The sequence below is a fragment of the Erpetoichthys calabaricus genome, chromosome 4, assembly GCF_900747795.2.
Source record: "Erpetoichthys calabaricus chromosome 4, fErpCal1.3, whole genome shotgun sequence".
NCBI lineage: Eukaryota > Metazoa > Chordata > Cladistia > Polypteriformes > Polypteridae > Erpetoichthys > Erpetoichthys calabaricus.
The window spans coordinates 70,612,967-70,632,482 of NC_041397.2; the positions used below are offsets into that span (position 1 = coordinate 70,612,967).

Consider the following 19,516-nt stretch of genomic DNA (forward strand, 5'->3'; position numbering starts at 1 on the left):
CTCTACAAGCAAATAATCACCTCTTTATGAAGGTATGTTCCCAAAAATATTTTTTCAAGAAACATTTACCCAGCAAAATTCTTTCACGGTAAAACTCTTTTTTAACACATAAGCACACTTACAGGTTCCTTTCTTAGCACATTTTTTATTCTACGAGTTTAACAATAACAGCTACTTATTTCTTTTATAGCCTAAACTCACACAAGGAATGCCTCAATGGGCTTTAACAAGCCTTGTTTTTTGATAGCCCTCCAGCCTTGACTCTCTAAGAAGGCAAGATAAACTCCCAAAGTGATGAAAGCATAGGCCACTTTACAGTTGCAAGTTGCCCAACTCAAATGTTCCTGAGAATATGGAAGGAAAATCAATTCAGAAATGGGGAGGATGTGTAAATTTATAAGATGGATACTGGATATCTAAGGCAATAACCTTAATCACTGTACGATATATATATCTATCATATAAATCATATAAAAAAATCTTGGGTCGAGATGTGATCATCTCGGAGAGACACTTTGAAGTCCCACGATACTACTTACACATCACACACTACATACAAACAATTTCTGGGAGACACTTTAACATCCGGCAAGACAAGAAAGTGAGACAAAAGGACAGTTGCTGTACAGGCTTTTAAATGATCGTTGTGCAGGGCAACATGCAGATCATGCAGCACAGCAGCAGCAGCTTCTGTACAGGCTTTTAAATGATCATCGCGCAGTGTGACATGCAGAACACGCAGCTCGGTAGCAGCAGCTGCTGTACAGGCTTTTAAATGATCATCACACAACACGACATGCAGATCATGTAGCTCGGTAGCAGCAGCTGCAAGCAAGCAGCTGATCTGTCCACATTTCCTTAGCGTGCATTCAGCTCCCTCCTTCACAACGCGAGCAGCAGAGGCGTGAAGTGGTGAGCATGAAGCGCGTCCCCGGAGAGAGAGAGAGAGAGAGTGAGACGCCTCTGCCTCAGAAGGACCGGGGGAGCAAGTGTGGACAGAGCATCACCTCCCCCAGAACATTAGATGGCAGTGATACCTCGGACTCCCGCAGGGCTTCATGAGAATTGGAGTTCGTTACAGCCCTGTTGGGATCCAGGGGTACTGCCAGGATGTGCTGTAACTGTCCCTGAACCTGTGTGGGCGGTTCTTCCGCCACACCCAGAAGTGTTGCCAGAAGTGGGTCAACGAGCACCTGGAGCACTTCCGGGTGACCTATATAAGGGACCAGCAGACTCTACTCTGGGAGCCAGAGTCGGGAGGAAAGGGACTAAGATTGCCAGAGATTGAAGTATTGTGATTGTGCTATTGTGCTTGTTGGGTCTGTGTTGTGTCTTTGGGAGAGTGGAAGGCGTTGCCCAAAGGCAGAAGAAAATAAAATAAAAACATTTATTTGTTTTATAAGTGTGCCTCCCGTGTCTGTCTGTGTCGGGTCAAGCGCTGGTATAGTGTCTTTTGTTACAATATACAGTATATATACTGTATATATACAGTATGTATACTGTATATATATATATATCAACCCGTACACAGACAGACACAGAACCACAAGTTCTTAAGCAACACACTCTTTTTACTTTGTTTGAAAGGTGTCCTGGCCAGGCAAGGGTCCCAGCGGTCTGCCACAATATATATATATTATATACATATTTACAAACATATATGTGCATCTGAGAATCTCTTCCTGAGCTCATCCAAGGTATGGAACAATCCACCAGGGTGGGAGAGGGTGCTATCTCTACCAACATTTTTTCTTTTTCCTCTGCAGCAGCACAAAAATGCCCAATGAGGGCATTTAATTCTGCCCCTTCCAGTATGTGGCCTATATAAGACCGGGACATCCACATGAGAACCCATGAGACAGACCCACAAAGTGTAGACAAAGCTTCATTTCTTTCTTATATTACTTAACTCAGAATCCTCTTGTTTATTTTTGCTAAATCTTAGCCTGGGCATAATACTCCAAGGTTGGCATCAGTTTGTTTTGTTTTGGTTTCTTATTAAATGTATATATATCATTACATTTGCATATATATCAATAAGGTATCAATTAAACATGCATAACAAGATAAAAAGTGCACTGTACATTGTTACGATACTTACTTGCACTGAGAGCTTTGGTCCATTTTTTTGAGCTAACATTACTGCCTCATTTACAAGTGAATCAAAGTTCAGCAGCACCTTCTCAATATCAAAAGTTTCCTGCATCTTATTAGATAGTTGCTCTAATGATCGTATATACTCTCTCCAATGAGGGTCAATCTCTACCATGCTGGCCAAGCACCCTCTGATCACATTGAGGCAATATCCCATGCAGGGTTTACTCTGGGTGAGGCCTTGGCAATGAGGGCAGTATTGCATCTTCAGCAGGGCTCTGTGACATTCCTTTGTGTACTGCAAGTGGTCTGTTGTATTAATAACTTCAATCCCCAAATTCAAAGCTTGTAAAAAAATACGACTTGGCACTAAGGATTTCACCATATGACCGACTGAGATTTTTGGAATAATTCCAAATGGGCTGAGGTCTTTTCTTGCCATGCGTAAGCATTCAGAGTAATCAACTGCTATATCTGTTAAACCAGGATTGATGAGATGATTGTACACCAAAGGGAACAGGCCATCAAAAAATCTGTGAAGAGACTCCTCGATACTGAGCTCTGAATTCAATACAAAAAGTCCAATGTCTGTAAATAACTCCTTCACTGCTGTTGAGGCCTCTGCTGCCATGTTTCTGTAAGTTGTACGAAACAAGGAGCTGGTATAGTTCTCCGCTTGTCGTATTACTGTTTCAAATGTCTCTGGAAAAAAAAAAGAAACATTGATTGTGTGTAAGAAGATTTCATACCATACCCTAAATATAATAGACTTCTTTAAGTGGCTTCTTTGATAAGTTTCTTTATCAAAATGAAAATAATAACAACATAACTATAATTACATTTATTTGATTCTAAACCCACAAAGAATATTTCCAAAGCCAGATTTTATATATGAATATCATTAAATTACTTTACCTGACAGATCTGTAAAACAAATGCAAATACACTTTGGCAAGCACACTTTTTGAAAACTCACTTATTCCAGTACAGGGGCGAGGGGAACTGGGTCTGTCCTGAAGCATCAGGCACAAGGGAGGAATCAACCCGAGACAGGGTGTCAGCCCATACTAATCACACTTGCTAGAATTGTTAACCCCATTCTTATTCCAACTCTGAAGCTTTCAAGGGGGATTTCTCATATGATATTCTGTAAATGGAGAAAAAAAACTTTACCTGTGTAATCTCAAGGGGTACCAGCAATCCCGAAGGAGCACTGAGTAATAAAAAATTGTTCAACCCTGCTGCAAATACCAGGCATTAAGAGTTTAAACATTATCTATACTTGCACTATTAAATTTGTGTGTAATTTTTCATTCTGTTTCAAACATTTAATTTTATGATTGCCAGGTTATTACTTGAACTGTAAATTGCATTCTTTGTACCGATTTCCTTTGGTTTAGATTAGCTCAATGTATTTCTGTGAGGCGGACAGGTTGAGCTCTGGCTGGCTCTGACTCTAACCAGGATAAGCTCCAAAAATGGATAAATGGAAAATTTATTACTTAGCTCAGTTCTCTCAACATTTGTTACTGTGGGAATAAAGTAACACATAAATACAGTTTGATAAAAGGAGCATCCAGTTGTGTAGATAAAGTTAACTTTTATAGAATAAAAAACAGAAAGATTATAAATAAAACAAATCATTCTAAAGCTCTTTTACGTTTAGCTGATTCCATGGTGTCCAACAATTTGAAGGACTGAAAATAAAAAAATGTGTTGCTTTTGGTCTTGTATTTCCTTCTAAACACTGTGTGTCATTTTAAAAGCACAGAATAAGGGATGCAGAACTTTTTATTTTACCTTTGTGTTTTTAGTAAAGCACTTTTATCTGTCCATTTACTGAGTCCAGTAAATCCTCCTCAGGGCCACACTGGACTATAGCATAATGTCCTGGCAACATCATCTGCAAGGCTGGGGCCAATCTAGAACTGCAGTAGCAGTCTTTCATAAAGAGATAATTAAATGAACATGCTTGTCACTTGGAGGTTTTGGGGTATGGGAACATCCATCCATCATTCAGCCTGCTATATCCTAACACAGTGTAATGGGGTCTGCTGGAGCCAATCCCAGCCAAAACAAGGCACATAGCAGGAACAAACCCTGGGCAGGGTGCCAGCCCACCGCAGGTATGGGAACACCAAGAAAAAAAAAATTAAAAACTACACAGACAGTACATGTGAATTCTACACAGATAATTGCCAAGATGAGGTTCATAGTCTCCAAAAAATAAAATATATTGAATAAATAATTTAGACACATAGACAGGTTAGATGTCCATTTCACGAAGGATATTAGAAGAAGTACAAAGAAGACTAAAAAGGTTAGAATATTGGGAACTTTTTTACTAAGACTAAAAGAAACATTTTTAATATGGGAAAGGCTCCAAATGAAAAAATAATTTAATTCTTTACACATTACTGCAATGACCTTGCTTCAATGATCTGGAATTTCCTTAATTACAGTGTCAAAGTAAGCTGCTGGCTGCTGGTCAATCCAACTTTCCATGGATACTTTGCCTACAATGTTCAAACAGGCCCTAATTACTTCTTGTTTAAAAAGCCCACTATCGACCAATATCAGGAAGGTAATTACAAACCAATCTCTTTCTCCTCTCCTTTTTCTATCAAAAAAGTGCTCTATTTTTCTTTCTTCTACAGAGCACACTGCTTGATCTTAGTCAGTCAGGCTTCAAGAAGAGCCATTCCACCCTCTACATAGCAGTGTCAACATGTTATGGCAGCCTAGTGCTACCAACATGTCATCTGTCATTATCCTGCTAGATCTCTCTTCTGCCTCTTCATTTCTCTGGCCTTGGCATCACTGGGACTGCCCTCAGGTAGTGTGAGTCCTACCTCTATGGCAGATCCTTTAGAATGTCCTGGTATGGAGAGATGTCAAGGGTGCACCAGGCAAGAGTCCGGTGCAGGGGTCTCTCCTCTTCTTTCTATATACCTACTCACAGGACCCAATCTTCCAATCTTATCAGTGCTATGCCGATGATATGCTGCAGTGCTTGTCATTCCTTTCAGAGGACCACACAGTATCAGCTAGAATCAGTTCAGTGATATTGTAACCTGGATGAAAGAACTTCATGTCCAACTCATCCTGGCAAAGACATAACTTTTTGTTATCCCAGCTCATTCATTCTTTCAGCACTCCATCTCTGTTCAGCTTGGCTCATGATCGCTAACACCTATCAAGTCTATATGAAACCATGAGATGGTGATCAATGACTAGCTGTCCTTCAGGGGCCATCTTGCTATGGTCAATCAGTCTTGCAAATTCACTCTGTACAATATTCGCAAGACCAGACTGTATTTTGCAGTGAATGCAGGACAACTCTTCATCCAGGCTTTGGTTTTATCATGTCTGGATTATTGTAACTTTCTGCTGGCAGGAGAACCAGCAGGTGTCGGCAAGCCACTGGAGATGATTCAAAATGCACCAGCGTATCTCATGTTCAAACAGCTGCGGCAGGCACATGTCACTCGTCTCTTTAGATTCAAATGTCAATCTAGACTCATTTCATGTGTAGCTCCTAGCTTGTGGAAAGAGCTGTCCACTTATCTCCAAAATTATGAGTCCCTCATTGTGTTTAATAAGCTTTTGAAGACTGTCTAGTTTGGTGAATTTCTGTTGAATTGATATTAGCTATTACATTTTGCAACAATAGGAGTTGTAATTAGCTTGTATTTTGTTGAAAGCTCTTCGCTTGTGATGATAAATTTGTAATCTGTTCTGTAAAATGTGTTTCCAAACAATCCCCCAGACTGATGTTTGCTCAGCTATGCAGACCTCTTTTACTGCACACAATGGATAAAAGTATCTGCTAAACAAATACATGTAAATTTAATGTAAATGTAAAATGACCTCATCATTGTCCCAAAATCTCTTGCCCCTCAGAAAGTCCTCTGGAGCTAAGTCAAGACTCCAGAGTGGATGAGGCAGTCCGTCCCACTCCAGATTCAGTAGAATTTCTACTGTTATAAAGGCTATGTGAGGATGAGCAAGCAAACTTAATCCTGCAGTTTTCTTCATTTTGAGTGAATAGCTGGTTTCACCTTTTCAGACAGGAAAGTAGGAAGATACTGTGCAAAAATTATATCCTTTGAATCTCATAAACGACAGGCCGTAGAACATTTGCTGAAATTGCTAGTTTGGTTTTTTGTTTTTGGAGATGGAGAATGAATGTGTTTCCACTGCATACATCACATATAACAAAAGAATACAAAAATTTGACTCTGTTTCATTGAAGAAGTTGAATAATGGCCATTAAAAGTCAGAAGTCTTAGGAACCATCTTGTGCTCATTTTGCAAAATTATATCTCTTTATACACAATTTACTTAACATTTACTATACTAATTATAGTCTTCCCTGACACTGTACAAAACCAAATATTTGCATTGGATAAGTTCTTTAATTCTGTAAGCTATATGGATAGTGACAATAGTTATTGGTCTCCGAGCTTGAGGTTAATTTTCAACACACTCTCATCCTTAAATATATGATATGTTTCAAATGAACACCCTCACATGAAACAAACATTCTTCTCCAAAACTGGGAGGACATTTTGGACAATCACAACTACTTTACCTCTTTACATACATATGAGTGGAAGTTCATAATTCATAATTGATTTGTGCTCAAGTTAAAAGCATATTCTTGATCATAATTCAACATCTGTTGTATTAATGAAAATATACACATGTGGCACAGTTCTTTATAAACACCACTAAAAAGGCACAACTGAAGGAAATTTGTTTATTCCCTTCAATAGCTAGAAGGCCATTGCTGAATATTTGTAAACTTTACCATGTTTATAATATTATTTGGACTTTATAGTAAATTTACAATTAACAGTATAAAGAATTATATACAGTATGGACTGCCAGGGGGCGCACCAGCCTCCCCAACCCCGACACAGACAGACGTTGGACACAAGTGCAAACACACCCTTTTATTTTTTTTCTCTTTTCCACGTGAGAAGCATCTTCCCCATTTCTCACCTGAACAGCATAGTTCAGGCAAAAGCACAGTACACCAAACACAGTTCTCTTCTTTTTCTTCATCTCTCTTTTTTTTCTTTGCCTCCACTCCTCCTCCAGCAAACTTCGTCCTCTTCCACCCAACTCTTCCTCCTGGAGTAGTGGCTGCTGGTTCCTTTTATAAGGCACCCAGAAGTGCTCCAAGTACTCATTGATCGGGTGTGGTGGAAGAGCAGCACCAAAAGGGCTCAACAATTCTCCAGGCGCCCCCTGGCGATGGCCATGGTCCCCAGCAGGGTTGAACTTCCATGCTCCAAACCTGTGGAACTGCTGCAAGCCAGGGGGGTTGCCCTCTAGTGCTCCAGGGTGGTAAGCTCTCTCCCGGACCTTCCATTATAGGAGCGTTCCAGCCGGGCAAGGACCCTGGTCAGCAGCCAACTAGATACAGTATAATAGATATCGACGCAGCCTAGTTCAGTATTTTTATATAACTACTGCATGTTGGTTTTATGCGTGGATGATTTTTTCTCATTGTATTTTCTTTATTTTATTCCAAACATGCATATATTATTCTATATAAACAGCAAATGTACACTTTGGCCCTTGAGAAGTGTCTGGTTTAGAGTTATGATTCAAATGCCTGGTTTGAATATATATAGAGAACACATTCCAATATTCTGGAAGATGAGGTTATATTTGAATAATAACCACAATAACCAGTCAGTGAATACATTTTAATGAATCTAAAGAAGGCAGTATGTTTCACTGCAAATCTGGTTTCTAAAAAACCTCCATTTAAATGCGTGAGTCCATTTAAGGTGTTCTCCTTTGGCAAAACCCTCCAGTACCATAAAAATGTAGCTAAAATAAAGATTAAACATCATCAATGGCTGTTACAGTTCTGAAAACAAGCATTTTACAGATAAGTCGTTAGCTTCATTTAAATAATGAATACTCTTAATAATTACACATGTGGGGCAGCACGGTGGCAGAGCAGTAGCACTGCTACCTCACAGGGAGTCACGTCCCATGTGTTCCCTGCATGGAATTTGCATGTTTTCCTGGTGGGTTTATACAGTGTGCTCCAGTTTCCTTCCAAAGACATGAAGGTTTGGGGATTTGGTGACGCTAAAATGATGTTAGTGTATGTGTGTGCTTGTATTCACCATGTAATGAGCTGATGCCCCATCCATGGATTGTTTCTGTCTCATTCCCAATGCTTGTTGGAATGGGCGCATCCCTGGATTGATGGATGTAATCATTAAACACCCTTTTCAGAGATATTGTAGCAATGTGTCCTCAGAATTTAATGGATGTTTCAGGCAATTTACAACACAGCAAAGCCGAACGTTTTCTCACCATGATGACATCTTGCACTGCCACCTAGTGAAATCTTCCAGATTTACTTAAAGTGCGCACAAGTATAAACAGTACAATGCTTGTGTAGCAGTAGCGTCCACTGGAGCACGCGTTGCGTTGCTTGAAGTATAAACCCGGCCTAAAGAGGACAGCTATGGACCTACTGTTGACGAGATTGTTCAGTCTTGTGATCGTTCCTGTTTACAGTCAAATATCTCTGAGACTGAGGATATGGCTAGATTTTAGGGACTCCCCTCCACCAACTCTCTCAATATTAATTAAAGGGGAGACTGTGGACATGGTGGAACACTACAAATACCTGGGGACAATCATTGATGACAGGCTAAACTTTGATCTCAACAGAGAAAAAATCTTCAAGAAAGGTCAGGAATGGCTACTCTTTCTTAGGAAATGTATCCATTATTAACTAGACAAAAACTTAATGAAACTTCTTTATAAGTCCTTTATTGAATCAGTTGTCACATTTTCTTTTATATGTTGGTTTGGTAACCTCAGAATTAAGGACAGAGCATAATCTATACAACATTATAAAAATCTGCAATAAAATTATTGATCTACATGAGTCCTCTGTCACTGCACTGTATTACAAACAGGTTAGAAAGAAGGCCAACTCAGTTTTGTTAAAGACAGTAGCCATTCCTCTTTTTCCTAAATTTCAGTTGGTTGCAGATTTAGGCTCCCAAGGGCAACAACTCTTTCATTCCAAAAGCTAGAAATATTCTCAATTCTTATACTTGTAGGGATACTGCTAAATTCTGAATTATTAATTTACGGACTACTAAAAGGTAATTATTCTTCTTTCTACTTATCTTGAGTGTGTGTACTTACGATAACAGTCAGTTGTTGTGTCTGGGTTCACTTTCTTGTATTAGTATAACAATGCCCTATGTTTGAACTTTCCTGCTGCAAACGAATTTCCCTCTGGGACAATAAAAGTCTACCTAACCTTACATACTTCCAAGTTCAGTTCCCATCACCTGATACTAAACAAGGCTGGAATCAACATAGAATAGGCCTACAAAAAGAGACAAAATAAAATTCATAGAAGTTGAAAAACATCAACAGGTTCAAAGGTTGTCTAGGACAGAGCTTCATAAGCTGAAAACACAAGGGACAGAAATGGGAAAATGTGTTAAATGAGTAGCTTTATGTCATAAAACATGTTTGCTGCAGTATGGTGACTTTCACTCAAAGACCAAAAGGAAGCAAAGGACAATGGCATGAATATGTTGATTGGTAATTTTGTATCAGTCAAAGTTTGAGTCTGCTTTAGCATCAACAGCATTTTACTAAAATCAAACTTTCCTGTGCCCTTCATTTCTTTTCCTGTCATCAGGCCTGTGGGAATCTGAGTTTAACCTGCCGGGGGCTAAATATGATTTGCTATTAAACAGTTTCTGCTCTTATGGGAACTGCTAGAGGGCTCCAAACCTTAAATACTGCACATCCTGAGGCTCCTTTATTGGGATGTACTCTAAGTTGCATTAGATCTGAGAGCAAATTAAGCATGATGAAGGCATCCTTCTGATGTTCACATTCTCTCTCTGCCTCTTTTTTTATTACTTAATTCTTTGATGTTAAAGACCTTTTATTTTGATGTATAAATAAAGAGCAGAACAAAAAGATTTTCTGTTCACTGTATAGTTATCCCAACACTAGAGAAAACTAGGGTTACTGTAGCCCCTTGCAACATGCATCCTTTAGCAAATCAACCTAAGCAAACATTAATCTTTAGAAACAGTGAAAACTTAATAGTAAAAGTTAGCAATTTATGTTCTATTTATCATTGATTTAAACACATAAAATGTTTTCTAAACTTTAAGACTCCATTTAGAAAATCATCTCAGTGAAGCAAGGTAAATTAGCTAATCCAGTTTAACAGAGGTTGTGTGGGAAGGCACACGTTGCCATTAAAGTGTAAATAAGTGAGTAATATCAGTAATAGTGTATGAAAGCAGTGCATTAAGAGAAATCCATTTTTATCATAAATACTCTACTTTGTTTAAGAGCTATGCCTTAATCTCCATTGTCAAACATTTTTAGTTAAGTTTCTCAAGTATTACTACTGAACATTTTGCTAAATTGTGATTTTCTAAAATACTTCTCTTAAGGAGAAGTTGTAGCAAATGAAATAAAACTTGTTACTCTATTGCCAAATATTTAAAAAGTTTGGTAAATGTTGAATGTTTTAATACAGCACCCACTTATACATAAAGCATCCACACATCCAGAGGTATAAACAATCAAGTGCTGGATCTGTAAAGCAACTTGTGCTGGAACATATTTAAATGATGCTACTCAGAATTAAATGTCCATTAGAACAATCCAGACGAGAACAGGCCATTCAGCCCAACAAAACTCGCCAGTCCTATCCACTTAATTCTTCCAAAAAAACATCAAGTAGAGTTTTGAAAATTCCTAAAGTCTTACTGTCTATCACACTACTTGGTAGCTTATTCCAAGTGTCTATGGTTCTCTGTGTAAAGAAAATCTTACTAATGTTTGTGTGAAATTTACCATTAACAAGTTTCCAACTGTGTCCCCATATTCTTGATGAACTCATTTTAAAATAACAGTCGCGATCCACTGTACTACTGTAATTCCCTTCATAAAATGTAAGACAGTGATAACAGAGTGAAAACTACAAATACAAGGATCAAACCCATTCCAGCCAGTATGGTCTAATGCAGGGGTAGGCAACGTCGGTCCTGGAGTGCCACAGTATGTGCAGGTTTTTGTTCCAACCCAGTTCCTTAACGAGAACTCAATTATTGCTGATGAAGCACATATTGCTTAAGTGACATTTTAATGCTTCATTTTAGTGGTCTCGCTTGTTAAGGTTCTCCAACCTTAATTGGTTATTTCAATCTTAAACTGCTGCATTCAGTGTTTTAATTGCTCCTTATTAGCAATAAGATGTAAAACAGGGGTAGGCAATGTCAGTCCTGGTGAGCCGCAGTGGCTACAGGTTTTCATTCCAACCCAATTGCTTAATTAGAAACCAATCATTGCCAGTCTCAGACCTTATTTAATTTTATGGCTTGTTAGTCTGTGCAATGTAAGGCTTTTATATCGTAGATTTTTTTCCTTTCCAAGGATATCATCCAAATGATTTGAAGCCTAAAACAGATCATTTTCAGTCTGTCACATTTTTCTATTAAGTGTTTTATTAAATCAAACTGTGCATGATGAACACACACAGATGTAATTGGAAAAAAGCTAGCTGGAGAACTGCTGGCTGCTTTGTCTTTTACATCTTATTGCTAATAAGGAGCAATTAAAACACTGAATGCAGCAGATTAAGATTGAAATAAGCAATTAAGGTTGGAGAACCTTAACAAGCGAGACCACTAAAATGAAGCATCAAAATGTCACTTAAGCAATATGTGCTTCATCAGCAATAATTGAGTTCTCGTTAAGGAACTGGGTTGGAACAAAAACCTGCACATACTGTGGCACTCCAGGACTGATGTTGCCTACCCCTGGTCTAATGCACAATAGTACAAACTTCTCTATACTGTAAAATAAAATGCTGGTCCCTTCTTTCAAATGTTTAAGTCACTTTCTTTCCCACATGCTAAAGCCTTTGGTCACACACTGTCACTAGTTATTCTCTCATTTTATTTCAGTTTTTGAAACTGAAATATAATTATGCCTTAAACTATCTGAGAAAATAATATGTCAGGAAAGGAGGTGGGTATAGGTGTAGCAGTGCTGTGTACAAGTATTAAAACAACTTATCTATAAACTAATTTGTTTCAAAGTCTGAATTACTGGTGTTTTATCCACAAAATCCTGGCACAGAGAAAAAGCATGAAATTTAATTATTTTTCATTAATGTAATTTCCATTCAGGACTGCGTTACAGTCTTAATGCATAGCATTAAATAATTACATAAGTCCAAATGATAGCCATCAGGATGTACTATAATGCTTCACATATCATTCTTTAGTTAACTGGAAAAAGAAGATTCTCTAAAATTTTCCATTGTCTTTCTATATAGATTAAGAATGGTCAGTTAAATGAGCAAATGATAGACTATGATTATCTATCTTAAACCAAAGTGTTGTCCATCAGGTCAAATGGTTATGGACTTTCCTGAGAACTTCTGCCACTAGTCTAGTCCAAATCACTCTGTAGTACTGATCATTGTCTACTGAGATGGAAATTGTGGTATAATCTCCTGACATACATTACAATGAGTTACTGGAAGCTTATCAGTTTATTAGTACACAGAAGAATATAGCCAAATTCTATACTGAAACATATACAAATGTAAAAGTAGCCATCAAAAATTAATTCTGCAATTCAATAAACGAACAGCAAAATTCTATTTACTATAGGGTTCTTTCAACACAGACCTGGAATTATGTGGCAACTTTTGATATCTGTCATTTTCCAATTTAGTTATGTTTAATTAAATCTTGTTTTCAACACTTCTTTTAGTTTTCAAAATTGAATTTGCTATTGTCACTACATTGTGGTAGATTTTTAAACTAGTTTCATACATTTTGGCGCTTTAAAATCTTCCAAGTAACAACAATCAAGTTGTTGTGTCTGTGTGTGCTCCTTTCTTCTGCTTTAAATATGTTGTAACAGACAGGGGACACTATTGTAGTGTCTTGATTGTCCAGATAAATGTCTAACGCTAAGATGCATTACTTATTGATTCAGAAATTAAGTATAAGAAAGAACATAGTGCTATTTGTAAGATACAGTAATTAAAAATGTCTATGAAGTATGGTGGCATGCCTACTTACGTCAGAGTGCCACAACAAACCTTTGATTGCAGCCCAGGGTTTTATTTCTCCTTTATTGCTCCAGACTCAACCTCCTATCTTCAAGCTATTACACTGTATGGGCTAGGGCTGTCTTTAAAACCCATCCCATTACCATTTCCACTGTAGTTTAAAATTACTTTCTGGCTCAGTAACAGAGGAACTAGATTCATTAATCACTTCTTTTCTGTCTTTTGTCATTCATCATTTCACACTTTTGAATTATCACGTCTCCATGCACCATACCTCATTTGTTACTTTTACTTTTTTTCTTTTGTCATTTCTCACTTATTAGTTTCACTTATAACTTTAAACTTAATACCTTTCTCCACATCACTTTTCAGTATCTTCTTTTTTTCAGTTACAATAGAATAGGGTAATAGTGTAAAAAATTCAAATGAAAGATAAGTTAAAAAAAATAGACAAAAATCTACATTGTACACTTGACATACAAATGTTTTATGACATACTATATAAATTATGAATTGGAAGAACTACATGGAAAAGTTGGTGAAAAAGAATAACAAATTAGATAATGATGTTTGTTGTGAAAAAACATAAGGACCTACCTGTCTAAAAAATTGTCACGGAAGTGATTGTATGTTATCTTGTATTGATGGGAAAAATTTAAGGGAAAGATAATAAATAATAATAATTCATTACATTTATATAGCGCTTTTCTCAAGATACTGAAATGGAAAGTTCATTTGCAAGCAAAATTGCCTTAAGGCAAATGAAGGAAATACCAGGGTGATGGCTGGAAGGTAAGGCTCGGTAAATGTGGAAGAGTTGTCATATATGGCTGTGCAATGTGTTCAATAGAGATGGCCGAAGCTCAATGCACAGGCTATCGTAAGTAAGTGCATGAAAGATGTTGTGCTATGAAGTTTAGTCTGCAAGCTGGAAATGAAATCTTTGTTCGTAGAAAATGTGATGGAAGAGTTAGGAGTGCCATATGGAAGAATTAAACAATGTAGTGAATGTGGATGTAGATAATTAACAATGGAGTTGTTTTGAGGAAAGTAAGGAAGTTTTGCTACTTAAGTGACATTTTGGTTGCAGATGCGGGTGTGGGAACAACAGTGATATAAAGGGTGAGAAGTACATGAATAGAAATTCCTAGAACTGTCGCCAGTTCTTCAAACACTAGAAATCCTGAAACCTACAAAAAAACTAATAATCCCAGCCCACCTTAAATCCGTTCTCAGCCTATGTTCCTTTCACAGTCTTTGATGATGCATTGCAGATTGGCCTTAGCCTCAACAGAGGCAGCACCAAGCCAGACAGTTACATATGAGGTCAGAATAGTCTCAGTGATGGCTGTTTAGAATTGGACTGATGTTGTTTGAGTGAGATTGAATTTCCTCAGCTGATGCAAAAAGAATATTCTCTGATGGGCTGTCTTAATAATACATGTGAAGTTATTGTCCTACTTAGGGTTTTGTGACAGCAGAGTGCTTAGAAACTTAAGTGACTCTGTCATCCCAATGGCTGAGCCCTTTTTAGCAAGTGATAGGTGAGCAGGTGACTGTTTTCTGAAATCTATGATCATCTCCTGAGTTTTTTGAATGATAAATCCCATATTAATATGGCTGCAACACAATATGTGATTTTCCACTTCTTGTCTGTATATGGATCCATCATTGTTTGAAATGAGGACTATTAGTGTGATGTCATCTGCAAATTTAAGAAGTTTGACAGACCAATTGCCGTTCAGTCATTTGTATAAAGTGAGAAGAGTAGTGGGGAAAGGACACATCCCTGCAGTGCAGCAGTACTTAAGGTTAATGGGTCAGATTTATGTGTGCCTGGCCGCATATCATATTTTGTATCTGTGAGAAAGTCTATGATCCAATAGAAGATTGAACTGGGTGAGTTTCTTATCTAGGAGCTCTGGGATGATTGTATTGAAAGCAGAGCTAAAGTCCATAAACAAGATCCTCACATATGACCTTGACTTACCAAGATTTTCGTAAATAAAGCTTACTGCATCAACCACAGGCAGGCTGGCACTGAATGCAAACTGAAATAGGTCCAGGAAGTCTTTTGTAGCATTTTTGAGATAATTCAGAATAAGGCGTTCATAGTTGTTCATTACGACAGAGGTTAAAGCTGCTGATCTGTAGTCATTCAGGCCTGTGACCTTTGATTTTTTTTTTTGTTACTGGAATGATGGTGGAGGCCTTGAAGCAGGCAGAAACAGTGCACAGATGGAGAGATTATATTGGGTAGATCGAAGGGTTGGAGAAGATCAGGTGAAAAGGTACAATCCCAGGTCAATCCCAGAGGGAGTCTAGAGAAGGCTCGATTTGAAGTGGTGGCGGATGACATAAGAAGATTGTGGAGAGTAATGGAAAATGATTTGGAGGGTCAAAGATTAACTATAGTATACACAGAAAATGGCAGGTAAACCTGTAATGATTAAGAGTAATAGATTAACTAAAAGTTGTTTTGAGAAAGAAAACTGGATAACATGGAGTAATATTTAATGCATGTAATACACTATATATTTTCTTAAAGCATTATTTATTTACTAGCTGTTTTACAGTATATACATAAAAGAAACCACTGTTTTGTTACTGCACACAGACCATGACTGTTTAAGTGTTTAATACAAAAATTCTAAAAAGTCTTCTGAAAAAATATGAGTGAAAGTGAGGAATGAGAACTGATGAGTGAGAAATAGTGAATGAGATGTGATAAATGATAGGGACAGATGAAAACCGAGAAGTGACAATGATTTTAATGAAACATGACAGGGAAAAATAAAGTATGATACTTAATATGTGACTTGAGTAAAACCCTGTATAAAGTACTGTGAGCTACCACTAGTGACTTTCAGCAAAAATTGCAAGTGGTTTTCAGTTTAAAAGTCAAAACAGAAGTCATGTAACACTGTAAAACTGAGCAAGGAGTGAGAAAGCAAATATTGTAATGTTGTAACATTTGTGCTTGTACGCAGATGACCATATCTTGCTATGTACCTCATACTTTGGAAGAATTAAATATTTGGATGATCACTGCCAGATCCACAACTTGGGTTTATCTCCTCTTAGTAACTTGCCCTAAAACTTATTTTGAGAATACGGGCAGGAGTCAAGAATTCTACCAAAAATAAAAATTGGGATGTTTTTTAAAGGGCTGCTTTTATATACATGAAATGATTTACACACTCAAAATATTAAACACATCTAGAAAACACTTTTAAGAAAATACCCTTCTGTCGGCTGTCCCATTTGAGCCCTTCATCGACTACACAGTAGTTCCAAGCCTTAGAAGTTACTAGTCATCTCAACCACCAGAGATCTTTATATTGATAATGTTTGCACCTGAGTTCTGTTGTAAATATGGAATTCCTTTAACAAACTTTTTTTTTTTTTCAATTTGGAGGTTACTTTGTTAAAAAAAGAATCAACAAACTTCCCTAATTCACCTTCAATGCTCATACTGAAAAAAATTAACTATTAAGAAGAAAAATATCGCAGCATTTGTAGACTTTATCAAATATTGGCACAGCGCTCTCCCCTAGACCACCTTTAGCAATGCTGACAAGGAGACCACAATATCTGCAATGCAACTAGATATTTTGCAACATTTGTTCTTCTTCAATCTGGAAAAAACACACTGAAATCCAGGACAAAGTAGTTCATTGGACAAATCTCTCCAAATAAAATATGGATTGGACCCAGTTGTGACTGACACCAGGCTGTTCCAGCTCCACTCAGGCATCTGTTTTAGGACTGTATAAAAATAAAGTCCTTTTGGGAAAAGTTTTTCTTATCTGCCAGAAAGTGTACAGAACTCTTTGTAATGGGAAGTCCAACAAAATGACACATTTTATTGGCTAACTAAAAAAATTACAATATGCAAGCTTTTGAGGCAACTCAGGCCCCTTCTTTAGGAAAGATGTGTGACGTATTTCAGATGAGCTTAGACAGTCTGGTAATAAACGGACCATTATTATCATGTCAACTAATTCTGCTCAATTGGTTATGCTCCCTCCATAACCAAGTGTGAAATATAAATATTTTATATTATTTAAAACTAGAAAAAATCTAATATTTGCATTGAACTGTGCAGGCTAATTTACAATTTGGGAAGATATTATTCATGTTTTTATAAAAATAAGTCTGCTGAGCTTGTGTCAATGTCTCCACAAAGTATTGTTTTAATTAACAGCTTGTACTGTATAATATAGGGGTCCCTTTTATTATTCATTTGCTTTTTGTTCTGAGTGACAGTGGGGGTTTAGTGTGGGCTATAATTACAAGTCTTAATTGTTTATGTGATGTATGGGATTAATTGATTTATATGATATATGAGGGAATTATTTTATTATACAGTACATTATATAAGGGAATTAAAACAAAACTGAGTGGCATTATTAATAATATTGCACATCCTCTCTCTGACACACTAATAAGGAGTAATTGCATCCAACAAATTATTAAATAGAAGTGTGTCACGAAACACTACTGGGGCTCCTTTATACTAACAGACTATACTAATACAGTATGTCTGCATGATGATTCTCAGTGACTGTGACTGTCAAGTTAGAGGTTTTGTTTTCTTTTTAATTTTATTGCCTTTTGGTCATTCTGGTGTGGGTTCAGATTCTAGAATGTGTGTATATATTTATTTATTTATCTACCTGTTTATGTATAGTATATATTTATTTAAAAAGGTCAAATTTCTCCTTTGGGACAAATAAGGTTGTATCTATCTATCTATCTATCTATTGATAAAGTTTTTTTTAAATGTTTGAAAAAGGACAAAAGTCCAAGCCTTTAGAGTCCTGGTGCTTCCTGTTTTCTTACATAGTTGTGAGACGTGGATGATATCCAGTGATCTGAGACGAAGACTGGACTCCTTCGGTACTGTGTCCCTTTGGAGAATTCTTCGGTACCGCTGGTTTGACTTTGTGTTGAATGAGGGGTTGCTCATGGAGTCCTGAATGATGCACATTACCAGCATTGTGAGGGAGTGTCAGTTACAGCACTTTGCCCATGTGGCACGATTCTCCAAGGGTGATCTGGCTTGCACCAGGCCAAGGGGACGTCCACATAACACCTGGCTGTGGCACATAAAGGGTAATTTCCGAGGGTGGGACTGGACCGTGTGTCTGCCTGGGGTGATCCAGAACTGTTTCATCGTGTGGTGGGTGTAGCAACGTTCTATACCAATGCATGATCCCCAACTTGGCCTGATATTGAAGCTTATGTTTAATGGTCATATTACAAAACTTCTTCTGTAATGCATTAAATCTGGAACAGATAAAACTTAAAAAAAACAAGTGAATCAGTCACAGACATGGCCAGCAACCAAATTATAAATTATGTGCAAATGGGACTAAAAAGAGAAGGCAAATGCACAATAAGAATTCTACTAAATAAAGAACACAGGATAAAACATTGTAAAAAGGGGAAAAAAAAGCAAGTGAAAGTCCCAAAAACTAAGACCATAAATAACAAGCACAAGATAAACACAGAACTGTGATACAGTATATATGAGGCTGAAGACTTAGAATAAACAACCAAGCTATTCAGAAAACATACCACATTAATAATTAAAATACCTCGTGAAGAGATGCAAAAGGTGTGGGAAAGGGTCTGGTCAGGCATAAGCTGTGTGAAAATGTACCACTGAAATAATAAAAGGAATACAAGGAAAAATAAAGAATAAACTAAACTTTGCATATTTAACATCAAAAAGTGCACCCTACCAACTTGCATGTTAATGTATGTTACATTACAGTACAAAATATTATTTAAAAGACAAGTTTATGCTAACACAAACCAAAGTAATTTACTCTGTATTTATTTTCAGTTGACTTTTCCAATGCCTATAAATCTAGAAAACTGTTTAAAAATTGCTTGCAATCTACATCATGCAGAAGACATGCTTTCATTATTTATGTAATTGTAAACATATTTCCTTCAATGATTATTTAAGAGACAGACTACAGTTCCCCTGTAGATGAGTTTAAAAGTATTTATTATCAGGTGACTTAATAAAAGTGACACCAATTCATTTTTGCTTGATAATAAACCATTTCGCAGTATTAACAACACTTTCATGCAATTAAAATGTGACACACAACCTATCATCTGTTCATTGATTGTTTGATTAATATAAATACTAAGAGTAAGATAATTTCAGTTTCACTATAACAGAAATTGTGTTTCTTCTTGCCTGAAAAATACACGTACTGTATATGGAAGTATTAGGAGTTTTCATTTATTATAAGCAGTTGTATATTTATTATTTGGTTTAAAAAT

At 37.0% G+C, this 19,516-nt stretch overlaps 1 protein-coding gene across 1 annotated transcript in view; it reads right to left on the reverse strand.

Moving 5' to 3' along the window:
• Positions 1-19,516, reverse strand: part of gpc5a (glypican 5a) — a 1,336,984-nt gene that overhangs the window by 941,811 nt on the left and 375,657 nt on the right. The window contains exon 3 of the mRNA XM_028799562.2: positions 2,102-2,796. Coding sequence (XP_028655395.1) covers positions 2,102-2,796 — 695 coding nt within the window. The remainder of the gene's footprint in view (positions 1-2,101; positions 2,797-19,516) is intronic.